The sequence below is a fragment of the Etheostoma spectabile genome, chromosome 18 (genome assembly GCF_008692095.1).
Source record: "Etheostoma spectabile isolate EspeVRDwgs_2016 chromosome 18, UIUC_Espe_1.0, whole genome shotgun sequence".
Taxonomy (NCBI): domain Eukaryota; kingdom Metazoa; phylum Chordata; class Actinopteri; order Perciformes; family Percidae; genus Etheostoma; species Etheostoma spectabile.
Window position 1 is genome coordinate 6934731 of NC_045750.1, and position 17916 is coordinate 6952646.

General features: G+C 40.7%; 1 protein-coding gene across 1 annotated transcript; it reads right to left on the reverse strand.

Annotated features, from left to right (window-relative positions):
* Nucleotides 1-28: 28 nt before the first annotated feature.
* fntb (farnesyltransferase, CAAX box, subunit beta) lies at nt 29-17182 on the reverse strand. The gene is given in 13 exon segments (XM_032542646.1): nt 29-470; nt 1958-2072; nt 2737-2848; nt 3613-3745; nt 6176-6305; nt 6406-6492; nt 8114-8197; nt 9527-9630; nt 9632-9674; nt 11150-11241; nt 11873-11945; nt 15077-15141; nt 16911-17182. Coding segments are annotated over 13 exon segments (1305 nt in total). The 5' UTR covers nt 17010-17182; the 3' UTR covers nt 29-302.
* Nucleotides 17183-17916: the final 734 nt, after the last annotated feature.

The following is a 17916-nucleotide window of genomic DNA, read 5'->3' on the forward strand; positions in this document are numbered from 1 at the left end:
AAGGTCATATAAAGTTCACTCATACTGAAACCTTACCAAGTTTCGCTTTTATTTCAGAGAATGAAAACATTACGCATTGCAAGCAAAAAAAATCAGCTGAATGCTAAGCTGCCCACACACACCTGTTGACCTTTATTCAGGCGAACTCTTCCTAAACATCCAGCCCTCGTTTCTACCGACGGTCGACCGTCCGACCGGTTTGTGGGGCTTGTCTACGTCAGACCGGACTGCTGTTTGCTGGTTCGAGTCCGTTCCCCAGAGTTGGCTGGTGGACGCACAGTGACGTCTCCACTGATGACTAACTAGGACTGATGGTCGCCTGATCCTGAGTTAGCGGCGGGGTCTGACGCTCCGGCGTCAGCAGGGGCTCCCGGCTGTCTGTTGCCATCAGGGACAGGCAGCCGGTGAAAGTGCTGCAGGGCCTGAGCCACCTTCTCTGGACAAATGTTGTAAACTGGATGGGTGGGCGCCTGCGAAAGAGAACAAGAGCTAAATCATTTATCTATTTGCTCTTATTCTTGACCTATTTCTTCAGAATGAAACAACTCTGCACTGTATTAAGTTTTATGTAAACGGCACTTTCAATGTTTGTGAGACAAATACATCAAGCGTTGAAAAAAGAACAAGAAAATCAATATGAAAAACACCTGATATAATATAATGCAATTCATTACAACAGCACTGCAATACATCCTACCTATGTCCTGTTCTGTATTTTGTCAACTTAGTTTGTGGTAGGGGGAAAAAGGAAGACGATAACGCCCACAGAGGTGGTACTTGTTGCAGTATTAGCATGTATTAGATTAGAAGTGTTCCTGACATTTTGTCCACAGCCAGTAGGTTTGTAAGACATAAGACCATAATTCAGACCTAAAGCATAACGTCCACTTTAACAAAAGATGTGATGAAACCAACCCACAGTTGAGTTATGTATTATAATCTGAGAAGTGTTATATGCATATGCATGTATGGGGGGGGGGGGGGGGTAGACTTACTGTAACCAACTGTGAGTGCCAGTAATACAACAGGAAACAAGAAAATAAAACCACGCAGTGCCACTGACATCTTTAAGTAAAACCACATGCCATCTTAATTTCAACATCGGCCAACGTCAGTGCTTCTCATTTTATATTTGCATCAAAATGGAAACTGATCATGAAGTAAACCCACAGACCATCACGCTGAAAATGAAAAGCATGTCATTCATTCAAAGGTGGAAAATTGAGGAACAGTGTCATGCACTCTTGACTAAATTCATGTGAAATAGTCAATGTGTCAAACCTGCTAACATCATGTTATTTGGTGTTAAAAGCATCCTATGGCTATTGCTGATCTTTTTGGGCCGCTTCACAGATATTTTGGAAATAAAAAAAAAAAAAAGTTTTGATAGTCTGTCATGATGTGTAGAGACATGACATTTAATTGGTTGTGTGTGGTAGGAGGGGGTGGCTGTCCCGTCGCCATATTCGCTGAATGGCGCACACGGCTTGTGTCATGATGGAATTCTTTGTAAGGAGGCTTTGCTTTTTGTTGCTTAGGAAATCAGCTGTTTTTTGTTATGGTGATAACGCTCACTCTTTCCATGCTGGTTGCTCGTTGCATTGCTAAGGCTGGACTAGCATGTTCTGTATTGACTCAGAGCTGGAATTGTCATAAACTAACTTTTGACAGATGTGACGGATCTGTGCCAAAAGCAAAGAATACTGTCTGTTTGTATACAGCGCGCAAGCTTTATGCTTTGTGCCGAACAAACTTACTTTGTCTTCACCTGTGCCTTTTGTTTAATTCAGGAACATTTGAGAAGTCCTTCTTGTATTATAATACCGGAGATACCTTCAGTTGTCTCCACCTCATTTTCGACTAAAAATCCTTTTCTGATAGTAAAAATAAAAACCCATTTCTGAATGAATCCACGCTTGTTCAGCCAGCGTCCCGCCCAGCTCTGCTCCAGTCTCACCAATCTGTTCTCCTCCTTGCCGAGGATCATCTCATGATGGAGGTCCATGTTTCCAAAGTGCTGTGCTATGGAGAGGCCGCTCAGGCAGTAACACGTGTGGTAAAAATCTCTGGATCTGGACACATGAAGACATAATACAGGACAGTGTAAATGACGTGCATGAGTAAAAACCATGTGAATCACATTTGACTCTATGGAGAGTGTGTGTGTCTGTGTCGTGTCACCGGCAGCTGTAATCCTGTACATTTTTTTCCTGTGAGACATGTAACGCATCTAAGGACATCAACGCGTAAATGCGCACGGGAGCAGCAGCCGACAGCAGCTCTGTTCTGCTCTGTTTCCAGTACAAATTTCTCATTAATTATGCGTTATTTCACCAACAATCCATGCACTATTAATCAGAATGTTCATTTTTATGACTCGATCCGTAGATAAACGGGTTGCTGGACGCTATCTCTAAACCAGGAGACGGAGCTAGCTTGTTGTTTGATTAAGTCATGAGTGTTATGGAGATGAATATGGCGGTTATGAGACTTATCCCGTTTTTGATCTTATTGGGGATATGTTTACATGGCACAGAGCAATCTCTCTCTCTCTCTCTCTCTCTCTCTCTAGATATTTTCATGATCTGGTGACATGATAAAAGTATGCTTGGATCACACTCTCATTCACATTAAATGGCGCATTCAAACAGCTTCAGCAGGGCGGTATTTGTGCGTTCTATGAAACAGAGTCCTGTGCGTGCGTGTGTGCATACATGCTCATAGTGTGGTACTGACTTGCCGGGCTTATCCACGAGCCCCCCGGTTGGGTTCTGACAGCAGAGGAGGATGTACTCCTGCAAGGCCTGCTGCTCGAACATCCACCGCTGCCGACTCAGCTCCGACTCTCCTGCACAAACACAAAACTTATTAGTTTCACTTTTTGGTTTAAAAATAAAAAAATGAATGAATGAGGCTTACGTTACAAGAAGACGTGTCATCGTGCTTACACTGCCTAAACAAAAACCAAATGTATGGCTTTGCGCAGCGTCGTCCAGTCCAGAAAGAGCACCAGGTGTAGTTGTTGAGGAACCAATAAGCAGAACACCAATTATCTTCTTTGTTTTTTTTTAACGGGTACTATGTTATTGGCATTTTCGAATGGGTTCTAAATTGAAACTGGGTTTCGGTTCCCAACCCTACTCTGTACCATAGACTGTATATCCATTCATTATTTAATTAATAACATCCAATCTATGACCACTGAGCCACTGTGTGTATCCAGTGCAGCTCGGCAAACTTTATTAAATTACACTTAATACCTGCGCAGAGGTTTTCTTGGTTTATTGTGAACAAAATTCTATTTGGTCATTGATTTTGGGGTGGCTATAGGGAAAATGTTTGATTCCGGCGAAACAAATTTTTCTACATTTTTGTGTGGAAAACGGCAATTGATATTGAGTTGACTCTCAAAGGAGAAAGCGGTAATGATCGGTTTAATAACCTGCTCTGTGATCAGACTGTTTCTTCTGTCATGACACTTTAAAAAATAAAATAAACATGAGTTTTGATTAAGTTAAATGAAGTAACTGGCCAGTCCGTGTGTTTTCACAACTCTTGAAGAAAGACGTTTTAAACAGAGCAGGGGCTTTACTACGACCAACGATGCAGTACCTTGTTTGAATAAAGCTCTGTGGAGTAGAGGCAGGAGTCCAGCCTGCCAGAAAGAGTAGCAGCCGTCCACCAGTTTATTACAGCGGCCCTGGAAGCCTCCTTCGAATCGCATCTGTCTGCTGACCACCCACCGCTGAGGAGGACACACGACAAACACGCTTTAATACAATCGCCAATACAACTTCTAGTTGAGTGTAATCACATCTACCCTGAGCACTGCCAGAGCTGGAAACTGCAAATATAGTGTTCTAGCTTTTTCCTCATGAAGTCACATCTTTGATCAGTAACCTACACCATAAATGCTTCATGCATGCTGCAGCTGAGTTTAGTGTCATCTTCATTTGATTAGAACTGACAGACTGATCCCTCATTGGCCAGGCTGCGCTGTGGGAATTATGCTTTTTCCCTGTCTCTATCCTTCACAAGCAAATATCTCATTTTGTCCTGTGCAATGCCAGTGATCAAACATCAAACATCACTGGCATTGCACAGGGCAAAATGAGATATTGGCATTGATTATTATTTCACATAAGTGAAGAATGTCGGGAGACTTTGATGACTTACACAGGAGTATTTAGTGAACACTGAACCGAGGAGACGTTTAAGCAGGCAGTACAGTTTAACCTCGATGCTTTAACATGCAGTGCTGTCCCAACTCTCGGAAGTAGCTGTCTTCCTGAAGGTGGATTTAAACTCCTGCTGGAGGCATTGCTTTTAGCTGAACCTTTAAGGTCAACATAGATATTGCAGGCGCCCAAACGCAGAAGCTAAAGCTTAGTTCAGCCCATCTCTCTCTCTCTCTGGGAAGTATGGTAAAGTGTGGCTGGCCCACCGACCTCCGAAGGAGACAAAACAATCCCTTATCATGCAGCTGTCTACACTCCTTGAGTCTATAGAGACACAAACATAATTAGACATGAACAGATTTGGTTATTAGAGACTGGCTGAATATTCTCGTCCCCTGACCTGTGACCCAAGAATGACCTGATGTTGTCTAAGCTTTCCCTTAGTCTCATTGTACCACAATAGGGATCGACTGATACTTGTTTTTTTTAAAAGGCCGATACCAATTATTAGTAGTTAATGAAACCGGTAATCGATATTTGGAACCGATATGCATTTACAATGACAATTTGAGTCGAAATTAAGATTTTGGAATGTTACAAACTCCAACGCAAAACTTTGTTTGCTTTAAGCAATTATTTAATAAATTAGAAACATAATACAAAGTAACAGTCAGAGAGCGTTGTGGGCGGGACATTAAGTCAGACTCGGTGAGTGAAACCGGAGCAGAAGGACAGACACAGAGCTGTGGCCGAGCCAAGGTAGCGCTCTTTTATAATTATTATACTTTATCGGTTATCAAGCAAATAAAACGCTGATACAGATGACCTGCACAGTACCAAAACACGTCCCAATATTCGGCCAGGGCTGATAATCGGCCAATCCCTTTACCACAACATGGTGTTTCCAGAAATTCCGCCACAGCAGTAAGACATTTGCATCTTTCTACTTCAAAACGTTCATTTTCAGCTTGTGAACATTATATTAAAGCTCACTTCTGCAACCCTGTACTTGCTGCACAGATTCTTCAGGAGAAAAATGTGCATGCTAATCACTACATTGTTCATCGTTGGAATGTTAATGATTAATTCAGTCTCTCAGAGACGGAGCTGGGGCTGTTATATGCACTATGATCGGACTCTGTGATAGCCAGCCTGGTGTTAACTAACAACCTTTGCCCAACCACTAAAGACCATCTCTGGCACCTGCAGCTCCAATGACACTCAGGAAACCACTGAGACAAAAATCCATATTTACGGGGGGGGGGGTTTCAGTGACAGAGTCTACGTTGGAGGGCGTGCTCTGTTTACCTGTGACTTTGGCTGGTTGTTGAATGGATATTACTAGAGAGCTGTGAGTTGAGAGCTGCGACACTGAATTTGAACATAGGATGATCAATAGTGCTTGGAGAGCGTTTTACATTCTTGATATTTAGAATTTAACTAAATGATGTCCACACACAAATATGACTGAACAGTAGCTTTCAATAAGAGATTTTTTCCGGATGACAGTGAGTTCCAGGTCATTAAGCATCTGCCCTGCTGCAGAGTCCCTGAGCACAACTCTAAAGCTCTACCCAAACTAAAGCTTCAGGGCTGCTGTCGCAGGCAAATGGCATGAGCATTTCCCTACAGGGATCAACACAGTCTCCCAGTGGTGACAAGCCACTGATGGAAACTTTGTCCTCCAATATGCCAAGAGCCTAGCGCCAACATAAAAACTAAAAAGGAAAACAAATGTCTCAGTGTCGCTTCAAGCTACTTTTCTAAATGCTTTGGCGAGACAGAAAGTGTTACTGAATACACATTCATAGAAAACTTATCTAAGACACGGGACAAAATCTGATCTAAATAAGCAAAGCAAAAAAAAAAAGGGAGATTGAGATATTGCTTTAGCACAAAGGCTTGGTTGTGACTGATACCGATAGGTTGGCCTGTTTTATGCTATTCTTATTTGTTATATTTCACCTGCGGTTGTAAAAATGTCAGGGGTTTCTCACCAGCAACGCTTTAAGATCCAGCATGTGTTCTTTTCCCAGGATGACGAGTGCAGCTGTGCCACAGAAAGTGTAGCCGCCGTGGGCCTCCAAGCCCGGCACTCCACTCAGACCACCCTCCCAGTTCTGACAACTGGAGACAGAGAATAGTAAAACACACAGTAAAAACACTCACTGGCAACACGGTCTTTAATAATTACAGAATAGGCTGCTGTGGTGGCGGTGGTTTGTACCTGAGGATCCAGTTGGTCGTGTCCTCAAACAGTTTAGGTGTGATGATGTTTGTGAGCGACGCTACAGAGGCTGCACAATATGCACTCCTATTTAAAAAAAAAAAAGAGGAAAAAACACAGGCTGATATGGATCAACAAAGAGAGACAGGAAGTCTGTTCTTGCTATACTTGTGTACATCATCATCCAACGATTTGTATTTTAGACTCCCAGCAGGCCAAATATAAACATCCATTTTGTTTTTTAGGTTTTTGTTTTCACCTGCAGTCAAGAGACTGTAAATCTTTAGGAATTAATAAGCAATCTCTTTTGATTATAATCGACCTGACAGCTTACTCCTGCGTGCATGACCAGTGTTTATCCTTGGGAAAAAACATATCAGACTTAGCTAGTAAGACAAATTCAATAATGGTTTTGGCCTCTTCAGGACATTTGTGGATGATGATAATAATAATACAAAAGATGCATGTATACTTGTGTTATCCTTTGACATAATAGCAGCATTGCCAGGGAGCTAGCCATACCACTTTAGAATGTAGAGAACATATCTAGATTTCATGTCCAGATACAGTACACTCATTGATCTCATTGGAAGGATAAGGCTGGTGTTATTCAATGTGTTTCTTGTCAACAAATTAAATTATAAGTCTGTCTCTTCCCCACCCAGTCTGTGGCCCTCAATTCCAAAACATAAATTGTTAAGCGTCACAAATGATTTTTTTTTTATATGCCATTTACAAAAAAAAAACTGCTGGTCACTGAAGGTTTTAGCTGTGGATTAATACACATTTAGTGCTGTAGTGAGTGTGTACAGCAGCAGGACAGTGCATGTGCGAATGACTTAAAATAAACTACTCCTGTGATGAAGGAACATGTTCTGTTCTCTAGCACAAAAGGGTACAACAGGCTTTAGATACACAGACAAGACACGACAACACAAAATTGTTGGTAGGATCAATTAATTGTTGGTTTTGGTTGTTTCATGGGATTTGTTGACAAGAATATAGAAAATCCCCCCCATTAATCCTTAAATGAAAAGTGGGTTTGAGCAAATCATCCTGCTTTCTAGGCTAAACCCGTTAAACCCATTTTTTAGCTCATGTACGGCTACCATACGTCGCTTTCACAGGGCAGCAGCAGATAAGACAACCCGTCTGAGAGGGAAAAAGAGTTTAAATAATACATTACAGCAGCAGAACATTAATTGGTTGGCAACAGATAACAGCCTACTGAGAGTGTAAAAGTAACTTTGACTTCTGAGGTTCTTTGTGCCTCAAAGCTGCTTATTAAAAGTACACACACACACACACACACACACACACACACACACACACACACACACACACACACACACCACACACACACACACACACACACACACACACACACACACACACACACACACACACACACACACACACACACACACACACACACACACACACACACACACACACACACACACACACACACACACACACACACACACACACACACACACAGTGTGGGTATTTCTCATCTTTTTAATCAACACCATAGGAAAAGGAGAAAAAAGGGAGTCTCACTTATTAAGTGAAACACTAAATGTGTTGACTGTCACGCACAATCTCTTAATTTTGACTTTGGTGGTAATGTATCTTCCCTCGTGATGCCGAAACAACAACAACAAAAAAAGAAAAGAGAACCAAAGTTAGAGGCGGTAGCTCTCACCTGACATCCACCTCCCCTCCAACGTGCATCACAAACGAGCCATCCGGCTGCTTCACTGACATTAGGAAATCTAACAGCTTCTCCCTGCAGAGGGTCAGCCGCCCAGGAGGAGAGGGTAGAAGAGGAGGAGGAGGAGGAGGGGATATAATGGGCACAGTGAAGGAGATAAGGTGTGAGAGAGAACAGAGGGGAGGCGGTGGAAGGGAAGTGGAACAGCTTCAGTACTGCAAATTTTATTAAGAACTCAAGTCAACACACAAATCACGACCGTAAACCTTTTCTAGCTTCAGTAACGCAGATATAAATGCAGAAAATGAAGAGTAAGAAGTTGTGTGAACACTACCTCCACATGCTATTATCATAACCTACTGGTATATATTAATACATTATTTTCTAAAAATCATTATACAGCCATATAGAGATACCCTTGAAGTGACATGTTTACAGTGTTGGTGTTTGTTTTATCTATAGTACGTTACTCGGTTAGCTCTCTCATACAAAGTCACCATAACATATTGCTGATCTTGGCACCCGATGCAACGTGTATTTTTTTTTGTGAGTCTTTAGGATATAAATAAGTATTGCTGACAACAAAATGTGGCCTCTACTTTGAAGCTGCTGAGCTGTTTGGATTTTTCTAAAGACTGAAAGACTTTATCAGCCAATCCCCTAAACCAGAGATCTCCAACAGTGGGCCCGGGACCTTTTAGGGGGGGCATCAGAGATACTGCAGCAGGGCCCAAGGTTATTGTTCAATCATTTTCAAAAGTGAAAATGTCTGCAAATATACATAAACACAAGTTCAACATATTATTATTATTATTAAAGATATCTACCTATTTTTTTTATTTTTTATTTAAACATTGATGACAGGCTTCAGATATAATGAAGCTTAAGAATTCCCTGTGCATGCATGTAACATAATGTGTAATATATCCTTTATTAACTATTTACTACTACTATTACTACTTAATAACATCCAAAACATCATTCATAAATATTGCCTACAAATTTTTTTAGGCCCGGTTTATTATGCAACTTAATTTGATATATTACGCAGCAGGGGGTCCCTGCTCCGTCTCTGTCTCTCATGTAAGGGGTCCTTGGCCTAAAAAACGTTGAGGACCCCTGCCCTAAACGGATGTCAGTAAATTGTGCACACATCAGATCCACCAGACACCCAAGTGTCTTGACACTAAGCTGCGTTTTTACGTTAAAATATCTACAAAGAAAGCCTCCAGGCACCTAAGTTTTGAATGAGTACTATTATCTATATATCAGCTAAGTAGACTAGTAAGTCTGTTTGAAGTCTGCTTTAATAGAAACGTTTCTTTGCTTTAAACGTTGTGCTTTGTCACCTTGTTGTAGTATTAAGACAGTGGGGTGGCTGTGGTGGCGGGACCATCACTGTACCTGTCAATAATATTATAGGCTTGTTGTGTGCCGATGATACAGAGGGCGTTGACAGCAGCGTAGGTAGGTGCGAGGTGGGCGTGCTGTCCTGGTCCACCCGCGAAAACCGCCTCCAGGGCTCTGACAGCGGGCCAGAAAGTGACACACGCTGGAGAGAAGAACATAAAGTTATGACCAAGAAATTGTTGAATTGCACTTCCACAGATAGACAGACACCATAACAGATGGATACTAATACCGACACATCAAATGACTAAAAGAGAATGTAAAAGTGTGTCTTGCATATTTGATTACGGCATCTGCACTGATTATGCAACCAATGGAGTTGAAGATAAAAAGTGGTAGGCTATGAAAACATGAGCCCATGCAATTTTAAATGTGTGTTTTGATGCACAATTTTTATCAGTGTAGTTTATGCAAAAGTGCGTGAACACATAGGGAAATAGCAAGCTTGTTCAATTAATTGTTGAAGAAAGACTTTCCCTACTTTTATACAGATAGACAACTGCTAAATAAATTATTATAAGCGCATCAATTTGGGAGCAGACTGAATGGAAGACTAAATTATGGCTTATTGTTTGAGTAATCCTCTCTTCTCTTTCACTAACCACAAACGGGGCTGCTCGGTTTCTATCAGAGCTGGTACGGGACAGAATTCACAATGTGTACTTAACTACGTATAAAGCTGGGTGATGCTGAAAAAGACGCCCCATGCACAAGATCTTTTCCTTTAAATTCAAAAACAAATGTGTTGTTGTTTTCTTACTTGGAAAAAGTTTTCTCACACCTTTTTAAACACACACTTTCTATCCACTCAATCGTTGTAGCTATGATTCTGCCACTCAGGCTTGCAGAGCTTCAGCTGACAGTAAAGCGAGCGCCACTGGCTTAGTTCCTTCTAGCTGACGTGGCACAGAGCACAGTTTCATTTCTTTCCAGTCTCTGTGCACCGAGCTGCTGCTCTCACAAATGTCCCTTTTCATCCTCTGCCATGGAGTAAAATCACAGAACCGCGAGCATGCCGTGAGCAAACCGAGATGGAATGGGAAAGCGACATTATCTTTGGCCGGCCAGTCCGGGTTTCAATAATTACCATAGCACAACGTACACTAGATGGGTCAGATAAAGGCGTGTGCGTGTGCGTGTGTGGCCAGCCAGCTGGTGTGTTGGCACGCCTCACTGTAATAATTAGAGTGTGGGTTGCCAGCCTGGCATTTCTACTCGCTATGGGGTTTGCTGGGTGTTACTTTCGACTGGCAGTAATTTAATCAAATGACATTTTGGTGGCGATAAAAGCAACGCCGTTTGAAGTTACTGCTGAATTAGCACGTTTAAAATAAAACACAACTATCTGTTCTATTGTCTTATAGGTCCAAGTGGTTAGGGCATTCATATTATATTACTTGAAATATATGTTGATGTTGTAAGACACAAACAAGAAACTGTTTGCAATTGGACTGTTTGTGTGTAGCTGCTGCAGCTAATTCTCAACATGTTTGCATTGCAGCAGCATTAGCTCTACTCTAGTAATTAGGAGAAGGATGCAATGGTAATACTTTTGTCCCTCGGTAGCAGCTGAGTTGAAAGAGAGAGGGAGAGAGTGAGAGAGAGAGAGACACTCACTCTGAGGCAACTGCAGCAGGAATGGGCTCTTCTAGTAACTCCAGACTGTGAAGAATCCAGAAGCAGAGCCACGGCCTGCTAGCATCCAGACACTACCCGCACATGGACAGACAGCACGGGCATCAGATGACCAATTACAGAGATAAACGAGATAGTGGTATCAGTCAGTCAGAGGCAGAGACGAGAGTAAACAGAGCTGGAGGAAAATGATAGAGCTGACAAACACAACAATAACACCGCTTATTTTCAGTGGCCTTTAAATGCATAATGGTAATTATGATTTTTTTTTAAACAATGCAGTGATTTGTTTTTTTTGTCCTTTTTTTTAATTATATAATATCATGACTCAACTTCTAATTTCTGTTTCCAACATTGTTTGCAATGTTCGCGTTGGACATATAAATACTGCAATCTAGTCAATCAAAGGAAACACTCATATGATCAAGTCTGAGGTTAAATCAGTCATGATACTGAACTGGGGGCTGTGTGGACCCCCAGTTCAGTATTTCTCTTTGAAGTGTTGTTTCTATTTAAAGCAGGAGGGCCAATCATCCAGAGGCAGTGAGTGTTACTGTCCTTCTGTCCTGGCTATTACTGACACACAGGAACGAATGCAACCTCTGAGTGAACACCAGGGGAGGACTGTCATACTGTGTGTGTCGTTTATGTGTATCATACACTTAAATGGCCATAAAAGATGTTTCAGCACGCGTTATACTGTACCTCATATGCATCAGATAAGTGACGTAAGCCCTTCTTGAGATATTGGTAGTGTTGTTCCCGCAACAACGTTGGCCTGAAGACCGGACACAGGGCAGAAGATCAATTAGAAATGGGTAGCAGCTTGAAAGTAACGGAAAATGTCAAAACAGAAATCTGAGAGACAGTGAAGAGGCGGAATTTACTCCCTTTTGTAGAAATGCTATCCTTGGCCACACATGTTTTTGCTATTTTAATATCATGTGTAACCCCAAGTCCTACCGCAAAATGAAAAGGGGTTTCATGTTTCAAACAATCAGTTGTCCACCAGGTAATCAATCTGCTCGCTTCTCACTTCACACTCACGTTTTAAGGCTTTTTGCTTTCATTTTAAATGAAAAGAGATTCCAAGATTGTACCTGTGTTTATATTTCTGAAAATGAAAAAACACATTAAATAACTATAGCACAAAATTGGAGAGATACAGGCAATTGTATCAGCCTATCTTAATTTACATATATACTGTATTTCAGCACCTCGGCAGCCTAATTAGTGGCGTCTTTGCATTTTATTCCCAATGTTTTTTTCACTTTCTATTAGCGGCAGAGTATTCTGGTCTGTCCTCATTAAGAAGGGAAAAAGGAAAATAAAATCCAGGTGAACAAACGCATCACTTTTATATTACTGAATCCTTGTTTTAGATGTTGTTTGTGTTTCTTACGTATTTTTTCGTGAGTTTTGTGCCTTTGCATACATGCCTGTCTGGGGGACAAAAACTGCAAAACTAGCTTGGCTTGTTAATGCTGCCTGTCAGATGTGGCATTAATCCGTGACATATGTTTTAAGTAGGCTGTTGCTGTTAATTGATATACCTTGCACCAGTATTTGTTTTGATTTGACAGATGTTGGTGATAAAATATAACATGTCAGCTTTACCAATAAAAACAAAACAAAAAAAACAACACATAAGTACATTTCTGCAACATTTATACAATTAAAATTATGCTAACATTATGTTAAGCAGCCCAGAAAAGCCTTTCATGTGAGATGAGTGCAATTAACGTAAAAAATAACCCTTTTATTATAACTTTAATGCAAAAGATGAAAAGTAACCCTGTGTAGTGTTGAACCCAAAGTCCAGGCCAAACAGATGATCGTTGCTAAATATGCGACCTCTACTAATGACTACCGTTCCTTTTTCTTGTAGTACATTTCCCCATTGGCTGCAATGCCGGTGACATTCAGGTACACACAGTTGTCATAGAAATGAGATGAGTCACCCATTAAGAGGAGCAAAGTATCTGGGCTGATCCACACGCTATATAGATAACAGCCATCATACATCACCGTGCAGCCATCTCTAAAGGCAAACAGCTGGTGTCCATGATCAAAAAACAGCCACAGCTAATGAGCATTGCTGTTGGAAATGTCTCATAATGGCAGTAAATGTATTCAACATCGTAAGGCTTTGATTGCAACCCATTGGAAACCACCACATGACCTGTCTATACGTACACGGACCCTTTCCCTTTTGGATGTTGTGTACATGGAACTTCGACGACGCGCATCCATGGAGCACTGGGAAAGACCCTGGACACTTGGCGCAAAGTTGCTGACTCATTGAGGTCTGGGCGCACAAGGCTACAGCCTTGTGTGCATGTGTTTGGTCCCTTGCTTTGTGTGTCGTTTTGTGTGTGGGTTTGTGTGTTTCTGTGTCTACATGTGTTGTTTTGTCCCCCTCCTTCCCAGCTTTCCTCTTACTCTGATGTCATGCGTACGTGAGCAATGATAACCTCACGAGATCAAAGCGGCAGCAGGTTTGCGATGTAGGCAGCGCAGTTGCTTTTCACCAACTGACAGAGACCCAGGCTGACCCAGGGCACGCTGGGAAACGCCTGCCTCTCAGCTGATTGGTTCAGAATCTACTCAAAATTACGATATTTTCTATAAACTTTGTATTGTTTTTGAATCAGAGGGATTTTAATTGCCATTTGTGTGATTTAAAGGCTTATTCTGTCCAGAACACATGTTGCGTGGCTGATAGTTTGATTTAGAAGTCAAAGAGACTAAATCCGCTCTGATTACGGATCATCTACAGTCTGTTGTTTATTAACATCAGCAACAATCGCATGTGGAGAATTTTGACATCTACTCTGTCTTAATAAAAACTGGAGACTATGTACAAGCTGATATATGGGTCTAATAACATTTTATTAAATCAGAATCAGACAGGATGTGAGTGTTTCTTTACTTCCTGTTCAGCCTGAAGGCTGCAGGAATCGGCTGGAAACTGTCAGAGTTTACCGCAGCTTTTTGTCCCCGCCCCCGGCTGCTGCTGCCTGCTCTCGTCCACTTTACAGGCGAAGCGCAGTTTATCTCGAATGAGCCAATTATCTGACCAATTTTTTACCTTGAGTTTGAAAATGCATGTTTTTTTTCTAGACAATTTTATATATATATATACTGCATGAAGGCATTTATGACATACTGAGTGGAGGCCAGGCCAATTTAGTGTTCCCATTTCACATTATTGTACTACAGTAATATCTGACAAGCTGAGTCAAATTTCTGAAGCAGAAGAAGAAAAAAAGCTACATCATTTATTGTTTTAGCATTAAAATCAATGCAACAGACTACATTTTAAACAATGGAATATTTGATTCATTTATGCTCAATATTGAGGATGTCAAATCGTTTGCCAGTCCCAAAAATGTTCAAATCTTCTTGATTATTTTATAACGCATATATTAATTTACATTGTTGTTAACATTTTGTTGTCTTTTGACAGCTGAGACAAATGTCAGAAGGAACTATAATGTCTGGAGGGCAGAGTTTTTCAAAATGATTATTTCCTGGAATAGATTTTCTTGTCAGATCTCGGGTGGATGTCGATAAGCACTAAGCATGTGTAACAGCCTCAAAACCGCTGATGTACTTGGACCTAATGGAACAGTACTGCAACTAGAGATTCTTCACTAGGATCATTTAGCTTGGGCACTTTTCAAGTCTCAAGTTTTATTACTGTAAAAAAAACATGTTTTTCCCCTGAAAATTCTGCGTTTAAAGGCAAAGTGGAACAGTGGGAAAAAGATGAGTCAGAGGAAAACTCCAAAACTAATATATATCCAAACCCAACCGATGTCTGTGCTGCTCCCATTAGTTGGAACTTGTTATTTAAGAGATGGGTCGTTAGCGGTAGAAACACACCTTTTCTCTCTGGGTACTTACTGTGGTAAGCTGTGTATTTGCTTGTAAACACTGGTGACTTCTTCAATGCTGCGTTCCACTTTTTTCTAGTTAAAAACAGAGGACAGGAGAGTGCAAGATCGGCCTGTCATCAGCTGGTCATTAGCATTAGGCAAATGCAGAGGTATGGTTTGTTTATAGAGCAACATACTTAAAATGCAAACATATGCAACACAGTAGTAGAGCCCGACCAATAAAGGATTTTTAAGGCCGATGTCAATACAAATATTTGGTGATTTAAAAATCCAATATTCCAATGTATTGGCCTGGGGGGAAAAATCCCAAAAACGCAAAACAAAACGGATTTCCCTAACATTAGTAATTTGTAATTTATGAGTCCTCATTATAATTTGATTAATGCAGTTTAAAAATATTTAGTTTTGTCACAACAGAACAAAGGAACATCAAAATATATCAAAGTTCTGATGAATAAAATGTGTAAAATTCAAAACAAACATATGAAACTTGAATTCCTTTAGAACAAAAACACAATAACAACAAAGTGTTGCCAACAGAGACGTTGTAGAGCGCCATCTGGCGGACAAACTACGCAACGCCAAGACTGGTAACATGGTTCAAGGGTATTTCCTCCGTTTTTATTTTATTTTTTAAATATTAATTTATCAGAATCATTCATTTGTCATTATAAATGATTCTGATAAATGAATAAAAAAAATAATTCATCACCCATTATAAATGCAGTTACCGATAGTTTGGAAAATCGGCCCGCTGATACATATATGTCTGGCTTTACACACTAGTAACAATTTAAAATATTCTTTTTTAATTTTCACAAAATATCTGAACCTTCTAAAGTTATATTTTGACTTGGCACACCACTTCTGACAGAACACCTAGAGAAATTGATGACAATAGTTATGATGTAAAATGATTTAGAGTCAATTTGAAATAAGATCAATTGGAAACACTGCTTCATATAAGGATAAAAGTGGCAATGTTTTACCACTAAAGAAATACCACCAGATATGATATTTACAGTTGAACGATAAACGTGTCAGTGCTCTCTGTTAGACAAACTATAGGATGGTGATGGATGGATGGATGGATGGATGGATGGATGGATACATGCATGCATGCATGCATGCATGCAAATTAGCTGTTGAGCTAACCTCAGGACTCTGACATTGGTGCTTTACAACATATCAATGTTGACAAACATGCACTGCCCCCATCAAATAAAATAGTTAAAAACAAAATCATATATATGCCGATTCTACTTTTCTCTGTGATCAGCCAAATGTGCCGATAATATCATTTTAGCAATTTAGTCTAGGGGCCTACAGCTGGAGGGGACCAGCTTGAGGACAGGTGGTCACATTTCTTTCAGAAGGTCTTTTAATGAATTGCTACGGCCCTGAATAAATTGAACCAAACGCAAACTGCAAGTCAAGACAATAACATATCTAATTGACATGGAGCTTTTCCTCCAAGTCTCGTTAACGGCCTTACACTAATGGGCTGCCTCGTACCAAGGCTTAACTGTTTAAGTTACTTAGCCATTAGCTAACTTAATTCATAAATACTTAATCTCATTAAGTTGAGTTACAATGCTATAGCTACTATAAACAAAAACAGCTCAAGTTTGCTAACTAGCTAAAGGACGAGAACCAGTTTCCGATCATTCTTCTAATCTGTGGGCCGATTCGTGGTTATAAAAATGAAGTGTGTGAGAGTTGAATTTCTGTCACACTTCTTCCAGACGCGCCTTCATCCAGAGAGGAGAGCTGCCACTCAACCCCAGCGGCATTAGCATTGGCTACATTCCCCAACGAAGCTAATCTGTGCCTCCGCTCACCTGCTCCCGTGAAGTCACCGTTTCCACCCCGTCATCAGCGAACATTGCAGCGGAATGGCACTCATTAAAGCACCGCAAAGGCGTCGTAACGTCGTCCATGGTGATGATGATAGGCCCCGTTATGTGCGGTGATGCTGATAGTTTTGTTTTGATAGTTCGCTTAGTTTCAGTGCACTCTGCTCACTTCCTGCTGAGGTTGGAATGGGCGGAAACTGCGCGCACACCCGCTACGGCGTCTCCAAGGGAACAAACCTCTGTCTTTCACCGTAGTGCGAAAAACGGCACACAAACACACACACACACACACAGCCTCTTGTAAAAGTGTTTGGCGTGAGTTTTCTGATAAACTGTGAATTAACGAGTGAGTACATGACTATGTCTCTGATTTATTTAATGTATATTCTTTCATTAATGGTATGCCACTGACGTCGAAAGAAGCAATGCCGACGCGCGCGTTATTTCTGCTCATGATCTACATTAAGTCAGATGCAAACAAAACAAAAAAGTACCGGAAGTTGTGAGTTTTGCCTTCAAAATAAACCTTTAAAACTCGTTAAGGAGGGGAATAAACCTTTCACATCAAGAATTTTTTTTTTTCAAGGCATTTGTTATGCTTTTATATATTGTGCTTCAGTAATGCGTTTTACTAATAAATCCCACTAGTAGTTTGTTAGTTAAGTACAGACATTATTAAGCATTCTGTAAAAAAACGATATATGTAGGCTATAATAAGCAGATGTAGCTGTATCACACATGTGAGAAAAGAGGCATCGTCGAGTCATCATATTAACGAATAAAGTACCTTTTAACGCCCATACTGGCAGACAAGTAAGTGACCAATTAGGCATGCATTTAACCCACAGATGCAAATAACATAAACCCTATCTACAGAAAGGATGTGGTTGCGGCATGATTTTCTCACACTTTTCATACTTTTAAACTTTTTAAAAGTGTAATCTTATCATGATGTTATAAATAGAAAATTTGGGTAATAGCACGATTATCG